At 38.0% G+C, this 16,139-nt stretch overlaps 1 protein-coding gene across 2 annotated transcripts in view; it reads left to right on the top strand.

Moving 5' to 3' along the window:
- Positions 1-15,695, top strand: part of AGO2 (argonaute RISC catalytic component 2) — a 46,829-nt gene extending 31,134 nt beyond the window's left edge. For both annotated transcript variants that reach the window (XM_089518019.1, XM_089518018.1), the window contains exon 19: positions 707-15,695. In XM_089518019.1, coding sequence (XP_089374145.1) covers positions 707-815 — 109 coding nt within the window. In that variant the 3' untranslated portion in view covers positions 816-15,695. The remainder of the gene's footprint in view (positions 1-706) is intronic.
- The last annotated feature ends 444 nt before the right edge of the window (positions 15,696-16,139 follow it).

Below are 16,139 nucleotides of genomic sequence, written 5' to 3'. Positions count from 1 at the left end.
GGGAATGCTTCAGATTTAGCAGCATTCTGATGTTGTATGACAGAATGAAAATTACTTTGCATGGTGAACTGGAGCTAGTTGGATTAGTGAGGACTTCTGTGACTCAGAACCGAGTAGAGGCAATCTTTTGTTGCTCTAGAATAACTGCCATAGCTCATACTAAGGGGGAAAAAATAAAAAGGCTTAGTTAGCCTTTGCCTGTCCCATTGGTCAGGGCCTGGGTTAGTCCCTGACCAGCCCCTGGCCAATGGGACAGGCATAGGCAAGAAGTGTCATATAGTTGTATAACTTGAGAACATGGGCAAAGTTTCCTTTAGCTGAGGCGAATCTCCTACTATTCAGAGAAAATCAAATGAAGGCTGTTTTCCAGTCACCATGTAGCTCCATGATAGGATTCAGGAACGGTCTGTATGTACTGCGTCCCAGCTTTTGGTAAGCCAGCTTTGTACATGGGATGCCCTGAATCCCATCACTACAAGCTGGAAGCTGAAGTACTTGGGTTTCTTAATCTCCTTTCCATAGCTGGCACATATCCAATGGTCAGGTGAATAATAATCTCTGTGTTAAATTTCTTGTTTAGTCTATTGTTTTCATTGATGTGATGTGGGCTGAGTATCACATTCAGTTGTCTTATATGGAAATATATTTTGGGACAGGTAACAAAGTGAGACTTTCTTTTTCTTCTCTCCTCCTCTACATTTTCTAGTGCTGAAGGGAGTCACACTTCTGGTCAGAGCAATGGCAGAGATCATCAAGCACTTGCAAAAGCTGTTCAGGTTCATCAGGATACATTACGCACCATGTACTTTGCCTGACATTGCTGCAATGATTTCAGTAACTCAGTTCAGAGTTGGATTCACAGGAGACCAGCTGCACTTAGACCAACAGTTGCGCACGTTACAGTGACAGCCAGCAATGAGTGATGCATCTTTTATTTTTTTTATTAAAAAATTATTATAGTTTTTCCATTTGCAAGGAAGCCTTCCGTCCGGAATTTCAGACTGAATTGCAAACTGCAGACCTGTACAAAATTGTACGGCTGTTAGAAGTGTGGATTTGCCAAAATTAAAACTTGCTTGTCGGGAGAAAAGGAAAAAAAATTATCAAAACCCATCTTTCATAACTATATCTAGAGCTGTGATCTCAGGGCTAAAAAAAAATACTGTTCATTTAATTTTGCCTTTCTCCATATATACCTGTATGTCCCTAATCTGAAAGTACTCAAGTTCAGGCTTAATGGGCTTGGGAAAAAACTATGATTTTGCTTTTATTCCTGAAAAGAGAACAAAACATTAATTTGAGTGCCATTGAAGTATTTGATCATTCTGGATGCATTCACAAAAGTTTATTATTGAAATGCAAAAAGAGAGAATCCTGGGTTGTCTTTAGCTGTCTTATAGCAGAACAGTCTATGGGGGTCTGTGGGCAAAAAAGTATTTTTGGAAGCTTGCTCATGAATGTCTTTCATTGTGCTGTCTAATTTTTTGGTAGACTGAATTACAGATTTATTTCAACTAGAAAAAGGAGCTTATGTGTACTTTAGAGTAGGTCCATTGAAAAATTAGCAAAGTGTGCCATTTAAAAAAAAAGATGTATTTTTCCTTTAAAAATCCATTTTGATTACTAATCATGGAATTGGTCCTATAGGACTGTGACACTTAATTTCCAAAGCTTTTCTAAAGAATACGGGTCTGTGGTGATACAGTACAATCTTTTTCACTGTTATGTTTGAATTAATGTAAAATTTGTATGTGTTTCACAGTATTAACATGACTAGATGCTATTTATTTTTATTTAGTGAGGAGTACTCAGCATAGTTCTGTTAACATATCATAATGTTTTGGATTTGAAAATGAGAAACTTACCAAGTGGACACTAGTGATTTGGGTCAGAATTCATCAACCATGGCTTTTGTAAGTCTCTGTTTATTTTAACAGGCTTGTGTGGGATACTTTACCCATGAATGGAGGATATATTGTAGCAGTACTTTGTGTAAAAATAGGAATATGCAACAGACTTACATTGAGAGGTTTACCTGATATATCTTTTGTATAGCTTGTTTCAGGAAGGACATGACTGGATTGGGTAAATTCTTCAGCTCTTAACAGTTTTTAGTTTTTGCAAAGGCATGAAAGAACAGTTCTTGACTCATTCAAGCACAAATATCATTATTCTGTTCAATTATCTGTAGAAATGGAAGGAAAGAAATCTGGCATTTTACTTGTGGAGGGATATGTTAATCTTATACATAACATGAAAAGAAAAAGTGAGGGAGGAATGGCATTCTCTTTGGAGAGGTATTAATTCAAAGGCCTAGAAATAAAAGCTTCTGTTTGTTTGTACAATATTATTTGAAATGACTTTTTAGAACCACCATTGCATGAATGGTGCTAACAAGAACACTAATAAGATGCTATAGCAGAATGCCCAGGAAATTTTGTTCCTAATCTGATTTCATTGAACTTCAATGACAAAAACTGAACAAAAATCTAAACCCTTGGATTGAGTCCTTTTTTCAGTATTTTAAAAACCTTCCTAAGATTAATTCAGGTTTATTTTCTTTCTTCTGAAAAGCAGAATAGATGCTTTTGTAAGATATGTTCTCATTTCTCCATTCAGTGAAGTGGGGAGAGTGGGATCAGACTGTGTTAGAAATAGCTTGATATTGCAGAACTGATTGCCGATGCCTGAGCAAGTAAGTGCTCATTTCTTTTGTTGCCTATGATTTTTTAGGGATCTAACTTGTGTTGTATATCTGTTGAAGTCTGCACTTAGTAAGCAGTGCCTCATGTTGCCAAATCGATGTGGCTAGAACAACTGGCCTTTGGGGCAAGAGAATAGGGCGCGGGGGCACAACACACGCGTGTCTTTCTGTACACTGCAGTTCTAGATCCAGATTAGGGTCTGTCTCATTCAGTTGTGGAAAGCCAATTGCAACCTATGCTCAGCAGTTGGTATGTAGCTTTTTCTTTATAGAGAACTTGCACTTTCCAGCTAGTGTTAGTGGATAGACTAAAATGTGAAGCCACATTCACGTTTGGCACTGTTCATTTGATGAGCAAGCTTGTTTTTAAATGATAATATCCTGCTTTTGAAATTCTGTTGTAATTAGCTGACTCCTTTGGGATGTGGCTTATGAGACATTCTTTTCTTGTTTCTCCATCACCTTGTACCTCCATCAGAAAGAAAGAGGTGTGCAGAAATGATGGTATCATCGTTGTCTGCCCCTCTAGAACTGGGTGGCCAGGTCACAACAAATTTGTCATGCTTGTTGTTAATTTGTAAAGAACAAAGGGAGTAGCTGCTATTTTTAGATGCTCTTTGACACCTGTGTAGTTTTCTTTTTGCTAATTTTCAAATCATCGAAAGATATTCATCAGTATGCAGATATATGCCAACAACTATAGTTAGGAGCTTGTGCAGATCCTTCTCCAAAGAATTAATGTTGTCTTTTTACTGACCCACGTGGCAATTCTGAGTGCATATTTTTCTGTGTAGAAGGAGGGCTATGGTTTCCTAAAACTTGGATATTATTGTATCAGAAAGGAGAAATGCACGTGGTTCTCTTTTAATCTTGTGTACTGTAATCTTAAAAATGGCTTTTATTCCCCCCCCCCCCCAATTAAATGCATCATAAACTAATCCCTAGCAAAATTCAGCATGTGGATATGGAGGGAGGGGTGTAAAACTGTTTTGAGCAATTGACAATGCACTTTTAAAAGGTAGGGCACCCTGAATATGCACAACAATTGCTTTTTATAATATATGCATAAACCAAAATTCCAAATTAAAACAAAGAATACACGTTTTTGAAGTGGTCATTTACTCCAGTGACACTTGTAAGCACAGCAATATCTCAGGTGAATGATTTCATACAATTTTATCCAAAATATTATCCATCAGAATAATAATAGGGGAATAGTTTACAGCAAGTGAGAGTGAATCTAGGATTTTGACACATACCTGGCATTCTTTTAAAATCAGATTGTTTTAGTTTTAAAATTCAAACGTAAACTTACCTTGTGACTAATATGGTTGGATTTTTTTCTTTTTGAATAAGCCTAGGAAATTTTCATTCTAATCTGATTTTATTTGGTTTCATTAGAAAAATTTGCATCTGATGGATTGTTATGGTTTTTTTCTTTTTAAAAAGTTTCCCCAAATGGGTTAAAACTGGCACTGACGTTCAGTTGCTAAAATTACATTGCTTGTTATTGCACCAGTCTTTTTTTGTATTTCACTCTTAAGGACTTCTCTGTAAGAATTAGAATGTCTTTCACATTTATCTATGCCATTACTAGTTTGATGCTTAAAAACTCATGTAGCATCTTGGTATGGAAGAGCAAGAGGCTGATATCTCAGCTCTGTTAACATGAAGCTTTGCCTTTGCCTTTTCATTGCAGAAACTTCATAAAGTAGAAAGCTTTAAGAAAATGAAACGCATGGAGCCATACGCATGATGGAGATTTGACAGCAGTAACCTGTTTGCCACTTTCCTTGTTCTAAATTTTATCAGCATCAAAAAAATAAAAGAAAAAATACAGCATTTGATAGCGATGCTGCTATTGCATTGTGCAAACCAGTAATGAAGCCGTTTTATTTTTTTAAAAAAACACATGTACTATAAATTGGTCTCTTGTGCCTTTTAAACACACTTTTCCCCCCGATGACGAAAGCACTCCTGTCTTCTGTAGCACATAAGATTGCCACTGCTGCCCTTTGCTCAGAGGTTGTGCTTTGTGGGCCAGAAATGAAGACAGGTGTAGGAACGGAAAGCCATGGGCGACTCTCCTCTGTGGCTCTTGGAGTTGCTGTCATAATTAGGTCTTGGTTTGAGCCCAGCCAATTTCTTTGCATGTCCTCTTCAGCTTCAGTCTGAACCACAGATTCAATTGCGCTACCTAGCAAAACAGCTGAAGCCCAGTTTAAATTTATTATGGTAACAGCTAGACCATTGGAATAGCTTGGTCACATTTTTAAAAATCCAGTTTGTTTATTGGGGGAGTAATTTTTGACTAATTTCTAATATATATTGTGTAACTGAAAATGAAGTCTGAAAGTTGGGTTGTGGTGGAGTTATTGAAGGTGGGTTCTTGACATTGTCTCTGCTCTTGATTCCTCCCTGCTTTTGTCTACTTTCCACAAGCTGAACATTCTGTCGGGCTGCTCCTGTGTTTACAGCTAGATTCTAAAAAGCCTTTGCATGTGCCCGAAATTCAAATCACACATCACAGAAGACATCTAAATATAAGTGGGTTGTAGAAGCACCATGAGGAGATAAGTATGTATCTTCTGTTTTTGTGCTTCAGGTTGTTGGGTATGGAGGAGGTATGCATTTCTTCAAACATTAAAATAGGGAAAAGACCTTTGCTGCTTCTCACCATGACATAGATGTAGCTGAATAGTCCCATCAGAGCCTTTAAAAAAATACCAGGAAAATTGGATTAGAAATATCCAGTAAAATTTCAGAATACTAGTAAGAGCACCAAGCCTTATCTCTTAAAGGTTATTATAGTCCCCTATCCCTCTTCTTGCCATGAAAATTGAATTTGTCTTCATTGTCCCTTTCCCATGCTGAATTTTGAAGAATGGTTGGAACACTGAAAGTTGCCTTATGCCAGTCATCTGGTCCAGAATTTTCTACTTTGGCAGGGGCTTAACACAGCCTCAAGTAGAGGTCTTTCATATCACCTGTGATTGATTGTGGTTTTTAGGTTTGTGTGTGTTTTGTTGTTGTTGCTGTTGTTGTTGTGGTTGTTGTTGAACTGGAGGTATGTGAGATAAAACCCGGGATCCTTTGCTTGTCAAGTTTGTGCTCTGCCACTCAGCTCTGCCCTTACTGAAAAGTCATCAAATCTTTTTGATCAACATGGGAGACCTTTCCTCCTATCCCTTGATGTTTTGGGCAGCAGGAACAAGACTGAGCCTTTTGCTTAGAGGATTATAAATTGTCATGTAGCTGTGTATGATTTAACCAGAGAACAAACTCCTATGGCATTTCTTAAGCCATAACATCTTTAACATATTAAAAAGAATGTAAATATGTGTGTCTCTAGTCATCCATAGTTGTAGATTCTATAGCATCTTTTCATTAGAGTATATTTCTTCAAAAACAGATTTTCCTTTTGTGTAAATGATAGCTTTGTGTTCAAAAGGCCATTGATTGTGGCGGAGACCATGCAGTATATTTTGTTGTACCCTTGTACTTTTTGACAACTTGCTTCTAAAGGCCTCCTAGCCATCATTTCTAGGAGAAAACTCAAGCAGGATGTAATTGCACTGATTATTCTAACTTTCTTACTGTAATGGACTTTCTGTTGGCATCTGCTGTAGTTATTGGACTAATAGTGTACATAGTGTTAGGTCTAACCAAGAGGGAAACACTCTGTGTTCATTGCTGTATTTCTAGAGTGAAAAGGCCCACTTTACAGTATTAAGGAGATGAACTCAATGCACATATGATTTTCTGGATTTTATCCATTTAGTGTTTAGCTGCAAATCCTTGGAGGGCAGAGGTTGCTTCTTTTGCTTTGTGTATTTTGTTGGATTTTTATCTGCCTTCACTCCATGGTTACTTCCCTATCCTTCTCCAAAATGCACTTTGTTTACAGAACACCTTCCCCTGCTCCAGTCACCTTGTTCTCAAAGGCTCTAGTTTACTTGGCCGGGCTTAGCTTAGCCATACCATTTTTACCATTACCGTGCTTACTGTTGATAAAGAATTCTTTGTTTGTCGCAACAGAAATATGATGGGGAATCTTGGCATCTGATTCACTTGGGATGTTCTAAAAGGACTTGTCTCAACCGGACTGTCAGAGTAGCTGTGTAAAGCGAGTGAGCAAAGGAGGCTGGATTTGTGTTTCATCCTGTGTCCTAGTGCTCCCTACCTAGAAGAACAGTGTTGCCAACAAGCCTCAAAGATATTCCCTGGAATGTTTTACCAAAATCCCCAGAATTCCCCAATATTTGTTACTACTATTCAGTCAAAATCCCCAGAAATAAATGAATTAAATTCCCCGGATTCCAGGGAATTCCTCGGAAATTGGCAAGACTGCTAGAGAAGCCAGACCACCGTAACTTCACTCTCAAGCTTCTGTATTAGTTAAGGGGACAGTCTTGATGAATTGCTGTGTTCTGGAAAGGTTGCGATGCAGATTGTTCCTTCTTTATCTAGTAATCTTTCGGGGCACAAATAAATATCTGCTGTGTGTTCTCTATAGTATTGCTCTACGTTCAGCACACTTATTAGAAAAGCTGCTGTCGAGGCATTCATCCACTTTCCCCACTGTCAGTCACTTCATCATCTTAAACCCAGTGCTTGCTTGCTTGTTTGTTTAATGCAGTATGTACCTTACTGAGCCTCATTTAAACTTCTGCTCTTTTGGTGTGTTTTTGCCTGAAGTATTTAAAAGAGAATGTAATGACATGGCCAGATTTAAGCAGAATATTCTTCAGGCAGCAAGCAGATCAAGTTTTAAAACTACCTCCTACATTCTGTGAAAGAGAATTTATCGTTATTGAAAGCAGCCAAATTTCACCAAAAGACTTCAGTGGCTATGACCTACTGATTTCTGCTTTGAGAAGTCAGGTGCCACCGATTGACTGTTTATCCAAGGTCAGGTGCCATATGAGGTCTTTTAATATCATTGATCAGAAAGAGCAAGTTGGATACAATCCATAGGAAATTGTCTGTATACCTTGTGAACTGTGAGGCAAGTTACTTCTGCAGATTTTATGTATTACATCTCTTTCATTAGGGGTAACAAAGATACTATGCATTAGTCAACTTTACTCTTGCAATTGCATTTTTCATACTGTTGTTTCCAGGCCAGAAATGTAATAATATATAAGCATTGTGTGCACTTTTGAGCACATTATGTGAGTGCATTTGGGGTGCTTTGGCCAGGATTCACAAAGATACTTCAGATACACCCAAGGACTTGGGTGACTCCTTTTTCCCTTTAACTAGCAAATCCCTCCTTCCATGTGGCTGATTTCAGATTTCCCATTTTAAAAGTTTGACCGTCTTGTACTTGAGGTTGGTGTTCAAGAAGAAATACAACAACAATCCAGTGCTCCCTGGAGCATGCCGAACTAGTTGTATTGTTCTTTGGATTCAGTAGTGTACATGTGCATACTGGAAGGTGCTTTAAACATTTTAAATCTAGGATGAAATTATGTGTTAATTTTTAAAAATATACAATTTAGGTTTTTTCCCCTTGAAACTTTATTGTTAAAAATGCTATTTTTCCTTATACCAGTCAATAATTTATATACACTCTAAATCTGCCAAAAGGAAAAAAAAGTTGTTGAATATTTTATGAGTGTGTCCTGTTTCATTGTACAACAATTTGGTCATGCCTCAGATCTTGAAATGAGTTCAGGTGCAAGTAAAGGTGCTTTTATCTCAAATGAAACTGTAGAAAACTGTCTTGCAATCATCACATTATTCTGATTGGATACATCTTGCTTTGTATAAGTAAGCATATTGCTGTCAAGACTGCTACCTTATATTATAGGGCTGTTATCCATAAATCACATACTGTGACATAGGATATTTACTTCAAGTCATGCTGAGGCTCATCATATAAGACATTTATTAACTGTGCTTGTACACTGGAATGTTAGTGAAATGTGTTATCCAAAATTAGCTGTGTTTACTAATGGTTTCCAAATTGGTCTGTCTGTAGTTCCTCTTACCTTTTGACAGTGGAGTGGAGGGAGAGTAATTACACAGACACTAATAAAATTTGTAGGCTTCAGTCAGGTATGTTCTGCTAACATTGTCTGAGTGATACTTAAAGTATGCCCCAAATCCTGTGCTGGAAGTTTTGTATTTGAATAACAGATCCTACCATCACAATTTATTTCAAAAGTTTTCTGAAGATTCAAAAGTGGGTTATTATGTAGCACAAAGTTGTTTGCCTTTCAAATTACATAATTGTCACCCCTTCCTGGTTGTACAGCGTTAGGCATGGGACATAGGAAGTTGCTGAACAGTCAGATTTAGCTCAGTCACTTTCTTAGTGAACCAGCAACTCAGGGCACCTGTGGCTTGCCTGCCAGAAACAATTCCATTCAAAAATTTGTTTTAGACCCTCATCCTGACCAATCCATCCTTGTCCTCAAACAGCAAGCTTCCTCAGCTGAAGTTTATTTCTGGAGACCTTGTGGTTACTGGGAAAGAAGATTCTTTCTTGATTCATCTTTTGGTCTGATTCAGTAAGACTGCTATTAGAATGGCTCTTGCTTTTGCAAATAAAGCTTTTATGTAAATCCATCCTTACATGTCCCCTTACTCTGCACGGCAGGGGAAATGTTAAACTTTGGGAAGGAGGGTGCTTCTTTTTGAGTGGCCAGAGATTTATGTTTATTTTATCCAGTCACTTAAGGCAGAGAGAAGGAAGGTTTCAGAAAACACTCTGATGCGTGAGTGTTCTTCCATGTATTGCAGTGCTAGGTTGTACGAAATTCATAGAAATTCTTCTTGAATTAGCATGATTGACAACCAAACTGTGACAGCCGGCAAGCCTACTATAAATACTAACATTTAAAAATCAAAAGGCTGCCTTTCCCAGCATCCTTTATTCACAACCTGTCAGAACTTCATAAAGAATGAATGGATGTAGCCTGATGACAACTTTGTAAGATGATGTCTATTCAGCATATCATCATGTAATTACAGGAATTGCTATATGATTGCAAGTATCTAACATCACAGTTCCTTCTTGAAGAGAAGGATGCTGCTATTTTATTTTATTTTATTTTATTTCATTTATTTCAAGGATTTATATCCCGCCTCTCACCCACAGTGGGATTCAAGGCGGGTATTACTTTTGCTTTGAAAGTGAGCCTAGACATAAGGTCTGCAACTATAACCTCTTGGGAGATCTCTGAATTCAGGCAGCTTTTCCTCTAGACGATTTAAATTGTCCAAAAAGACCAGTGCAACAAAGTAAGAATGATATATGCAAATAGCTCTGACCTTTCTCAGTCTTGTGAATCTCTCAAGATTATGCCCAGGACATAAATGCTTCTTGGGAAAAAGATCTGGGCCTTCTGCCCTCCTTTAAAAACAAAAAACTACCTCTGACTATGATGAGATGGCAGTATTGTCAGCATCTTTTTAGGTTTTTTTAATGCAGTAAAGTGATGTGGGGAGACAGAAGAGTTGCTGTGCTATTGACTTTCCCATCTCACATGTTCTACTGATATAAACTGCTGATTAGAACCCCATAGATTACTCAGGAGGTGTGTTTTAACTTCTTTATCCCCCCCCCTCTCCCACTCCATGTATTGTAAAAGCCACAATGTCTTCTGTTCTCCCTTGAGGACTGCTCATACATGAAGGGATTTTAGATGTACCTTTTAAAAATTATACACATTGAATGCACACCAACAGAACAAACCAAGGGCTGGAGGGAAATAGCTTGTGCTACCTGAGTGTTCCCAGATAAAGAATGTGGGCTCACTATTTGTCTGTTTTCTGAAAAGGTCTCATAATTCCAGCATTTGCAGGTTATGAGACCTCAATGCATATGAAGAAAACTAGTCGGCCAGCAATGATTAATGCATAATAGCAACAGATAGTAGAAAAGTTTTGTACCATGAAGTGTGGAAAAAAAGACCAGAATGTCTGATGTAATCTGCCTGTGATTTAGAACATTTCCAATTAAACTGACAACTCCTGGGTGTTACTTTAATGTGTAATTTAGTGAAAGCAATTACTTATAGGTTTGTGCATAAGTTACTTGGTTATTTGTGTGGGGAATCCAGACTAAGTTAGTTCCAATTGAAAATACTAGGTGTGACTCATTATTAAGTTGTCTAATTTATTTCAGTAGCATGGTAGTTCAGCTAAACTCAACCCAAGTGGGGAAAGGGTGAGAGAAATATCTAGGCACTTCTGTATCATACAGAAGTGTATTCCCGTCTTCCCTGGAAGAAGAATGAGGCTTGAAATTTGTTTTGTTAAAAAGTTGGTCATCCTTTGAAATTCAGCTGGTTGGTAAATAGAGGACAGTTGTAAAGGGCCTTATTTCAAATGGTACTAAGCAGAAATATATTTACAGTGCAGTTCTAGACGTGTCTACTCAGAAGTAAGTCCCACTGTTTTCAGTGAGGCTTACTTCCAGGTAAGTAAGTAATGGTTTGCAGCCTTAACTAGTTTACACCCTTTTGCTGCCTGAGTGTTGCAGGGTTCCAGGCTTGTAGGGTCTAGCAAATTGTTAAATTAGCACATTTTACTTCTACCTATTAGCAGTGTTTGTAGAGCTTCCATTTGATTAGATAGACTGTATACTTCACTCCATACATTCATTTAGAAAAGTTCCAAGTGGGAGAACTAGTATTAATGCAGTATACGTACCTTAATTTCTAGTTACATGCTTGCTTCATGCTATGTGGTGATGTTTTCTTGACTTAAGCCTTAACATTAAATTTGTCCAAGATCAGAATATGCAAAAACATTGATTTAGTAAGACTAGATCTTTCCCTATGAAGGCACAAGAGAATGAATGAATGAATAAAAAAATAAATAATGGTATATCCTTAAAACCAGGCTATGTTTTTAAGGAAGCAATGTAGGTATTTGCCAGTAGTCTTATTCATTCTACCCCAATTTATGTATCCTAGATTTGATTCTAAGATACAGCCATGCTGTTGATCCAAACATAATCCTGAGATATGTGGAGAAAATGTCTTTTGAAAGGGCTAGGGGTTTAATATAGATACTGATTCATTCCTCCAACTGAAATGTAGTTGTGTCAAAGAGAAGTCTTGACTATTTTTTAAAAATGTAAATATGCTGAAAATCTGCAATAGTGATTTTCCCCATCCTGTAACTGACATAGCATCATTCTGTCTTCAAGACTATTGAGAATGGCAAATGGGCAGTGGAGGCCCAGCTCTCTTTCCAGTTTGGATCTACCTCAGACTAAGCAGTTGGGTGCTAATTTATTCAAATTCACATTGAGATTGTCCAAAGTGACCAAACAATATGTGATGACTTGTCCTCTGAAGGTAAGGATATCTTTGTGGGGAGGGAGGGGGGTTGTTTTAAAAAAATGCATTTGATTTCTTATTTGTGCCTTTTGCGTTGAGTCCCAATGCATAGCAAAATCAAGTCATACTCCTGTGCTAGAAATGAATCCTTTCTATCAGAAAACCTGAAAACTGTGTTGGGTTTCTAAAAAAAAATAAATAAAAAGAAAATAAAAAATGACTAAAAAAAGAAAATATGAAAGTATATTTTTCATGTATGAAACTAAAAAAGAAACAGCATAATGGAATATCTGTAATGTGGAGGAATTAAAAAAAACAAGATAGGATGAAAGCATTAATACTTAGATTTCAAACTATTCTATGCATACATTTGTGTGGCCATATACACCAAGCTCTGTGGAGCTCCTGAACTTTGTGCTAGCAGGAAGTCGCTTGGCAGTTTAGTCTTGGGATGTGGATGCCCCTGTGTGCAAACCAAGCTCTGAGTGAGATGCTCCATCTATTTTTGTGACAGAAGCAAATCTGCAGACGTGGCTGATCAAAATCCTAGCTTTAAAGTAATAGGTATGAGCAACCTGTGTTCTCTTTTTGTTTGGGAGATGACACAAGCCAGCAAGCCACAATGAACCACTGCCTCCTTTTCCATCCTAACTAGGAAACTATGGTTATTGGCTTTGAACGCTCCCTGTCATGTCTTGTGTAGTAGCCATTCAGTTCCTTTTGGACATTTAAGGGAGGCTATAGTTAACTGTGGCTTCCTGGAATGTATGTAGAGATCTTGTAGCCCCTTAAAGACTCTGGGGCCAAAAGGACAGGCCAAAATAAAACTGCTTCAGGTCACTTTGGAGGTATGGTGTTTAAATGATGCATGTGTCCTAAGGACTGGAACACAGCTTTGGCGCAGCTTCTGGTCTCTTAAGATACATGTGTCTGTTTAAACAGCATACCTCCAAAGTGACATGAAGCAGCTTTATTTTGGCCTGTCTGTTTGGGCCCCCTCTAAAGAAAGGAGTTGGCAACATGAGCTTTCCTAGACTTAAGTATACTTCCTCAGATGCATTTCACCAATATATAGTCGCCTCTTTGTTTTTGCGGACTTGGAATCTGTGTCCCTTGCCTGTTTGTGGGCGGCAAACGGAGGGGGACAAAATGGGGTGCACACCACTATTCAAGCCAATAGGGCTTGAATATTGGTGATTTATTTTTTTCACATGGGGGGGGGGGTCCAGAACGGATCCCCCGCGAAAATGGAGGAGCAACTGTATACTCAACTTCATGTATAAGTCAAGAGCAGGTTTTGGGGCCAAAATTATGGGCATGTAACAAAGCTTGTAAAGGATACAGCAGAGGAAAATGATGCCAAAGAACTTAGAAAATTCCGGCAGGCATAACTGCTGGTGCTCACCCGAAGGGTTGGTGCTTCTTTTAGGTGCTCTCACCTTTTGCCACTCTACTCAGAAAAGGGGTTGATTCCTTCTTTTAAAAAAGAGGTAACGTACAGTACTTCAATTGGCCCATGGGATAACTCGACCCAAGTTTTTTGGAGTCAATTTTTTAACTTAAAATTCTAGACTTATTTTATACATTAAGTCTACGAAAGTTCATGCTGCCAACTTCTTTCTTTAGTTAGTCTCTAAGGTGCTACAAGATCTCTCTACATACTGATTCTACAGACTAACACAGCTATATCTTTGAATTCTTTCTGGACTGTGTAAAAGAAGAAGCAAAATGACTCCATGAGGACACCTGAAACTCATGCATATCAACAGATTAAAGCTGGATTTTGGTCTTCCAGACTTTGCCATTAGGGACTGCAGAGTTCTGTTGGGGTGCTCAGTGTGTGTGGAAATGTGTGTATATGTAGCTACTATACCTAAGTGTAAGAAAAAGAAAAAGTGGAAGTGGTGTGTGCATATGTCAGGTAAGGGACTAGAACATCAAATAACTTTCTGCATGCTTTTATATAACAGTTTGAATACCCTTTTATATAAAACTTTTTTTACTTACCTTTTTTTGGAGACTGAGTTGTAATATATTATTGCTTTTGAAGATTGGAGACTTTATAAACAATAACCAATACAGCATGGGAATCGTAAAATTATATTTAGTTTTAATATTGAAAAAAAGCAAAAAAGACAAAACAAAAACAGCACCAACATTCCTAAATGACAGGATTTAAGCTATACCCTAAAGGAGATTTTTTTTTTCTGCAGAGAGACTCAAATCAACAGGGAAAAATGTATGTATTACAAAACTGCCCCAATGGGTCTATAAGTAAAGCTATATTTTATAAAAGAGTAACCATCCTTTTAATATGCTGCATATGAGTGATCAGCATTGTTGCACTTTCTCAGTAATAATGTCCTGTAAATTGGCTTATGGTAAAGAACTGTAACATGTTTTTAATGTACCATAGTACTTTGGGCAGATGGTAAGACTTACAGGTACCTCAAGATTGAAACAAGAGCCTGAATATGCTGCATTTTGTTCCTTTTTTATTTCATAGAGCATTATGTTTGGCTTTCATTAGTTTTATTGTTGTTACTGGCTATCTGGCTTTTAATTTGTACTTCTTGGATCCCCATAATGAATTCAGAGAGTTGGTCTCTCTTCACTTGGCTAGATAATTCTTATCCTTTACCGGTGTGTGTTCAGTAGTTGATATCAAGTCTGCCCTGCATTGTACAGTAGAGGATGTAGTGACTGTTTTTACAGAGTGAATTTTGAGAAAAAGGATCTTAAGGTTTTAAAACAGACAATATATGTTCCCTCGTCGTTTATGTACTCGCTTTATAATAATGGAACAAGAGTGAGACCTGGAGGGGGGTGTTCCTTGTTGCTTTCCATCTCAAGAGAAACAGTCTAATAATTCCACCTAAAAATTAGGAGGAACGTCCTCCCAGTAAGAGCTCTTAGACAGTGGGAGACATTGCCTTGGAGAGTGGTGGAGTCTCCCCCTTTGGAGGTGTTTAAACAGACTGGATGCCCATCTGTCAGGGGTGCTTTGGTTGTGTTTTCCTTTAGGGCAGGGGGTTGGATTCGATGGCCGTTGTGGTATCTTCCAACCCTGTGATTCCAATTGTATGTTGAACAAAGACATAAGCTAATAAAGGCTTGGGAAGCCTGGAAGCCTGAGCCACAACGTTAAGCCACACACACCCCCAACCCCAGAAATTGAGATAGTATCAAGGTAATTTCAAGCAACATATGCCCTGTGGCTTGGATATATTAGATCAAATTTCTTCAACAGTTGGTAGCTTTCATTCCTCAAATGCATTGCAATAGGTGTGTGGAGGGAGTTGGTTCACGTAGGAGTGGGGTGAGGAGAAACTCTTGAAGGAAGCTTCAGAAGACTGTGAAATTTTAACATCTATTGTCTTGTTTTTAAACTTCACTGGTTCCTTTTTCAATGTCTGTTTTACAGCTTGCTAGTAAAATACTTTGCACTACTTCTGCAATAAACTCATGACAAACTAACATTTGTTTTGGTTTCTTGTGTATGTGTGTGTATATATTATAAACTACTACTAAAGATTTAGCATAGTGTTTTTACCTCCATACAACATATGTAACAAGCTGAAAATGCTGTAAATCTTGACGAAATATGTGAATGATATTTTATAAAGTTATTTTGTATGGTGTCAATTTTGTTTCTGCCTCATAGTATGTCAATAAATTACTCATATTTACAAGTTCAAATGCATCATTTTCTCTTAGTAATTTTAGTTGCTTTGTGGGATTAACAACATCTCTGTTTTAGATCCCCTTTTCCCTTTTCTTCAAGAACTTCAGGGTGGAACTATTCGTTCTGTTAACCTAAGAGATGATGGAGACAAGGGCTTAGTTCCTGCTGGTGACATATACTCACCCTGGATTAAGAGAGCATAAGTGCTTTCAAATTTGTTGTACAAATAAGTACCCGCTGCCTCCTTGCACATCGCCTCCTCACCCTGTGTTAGATGGCATTACAGCCCCAATGTACCCATACACACAAAGCGGTGGCCATTTAATGGCTACAGGAAGGTGGGGGGTACCCTATACGATCTGGTACAAACCTTGCATAAGGATGCTTATGGAGTGGTACTCGTGGCCAGTATCACTGCTGGGAAAAGATCTGTGACACCTCAGGATGACTT

Source organism: Sceloporus occidentalis, unplaced genomic scaffold (assembly GCF_023333645.1).
Source record: "Sceloporus occidentalis isolate IW3139 unplaced genomic scaffold, rSceOcc1.0.p SCAF_3, whole genome shotgun sequence".
In the NCBI taxonomy this organism is placed as follows: Eukaryota; Metazoa; Chordata; class Lepidosauria; order Squamata; family Phrynosomatidae; genus Sceloporus; species Sceloporus occidentalis.
The sequence above is the reverse complement of the archived record's forward strand: the minus strand, read 5'-3'. Positions and strand labels throughout refer to the sequence as shown.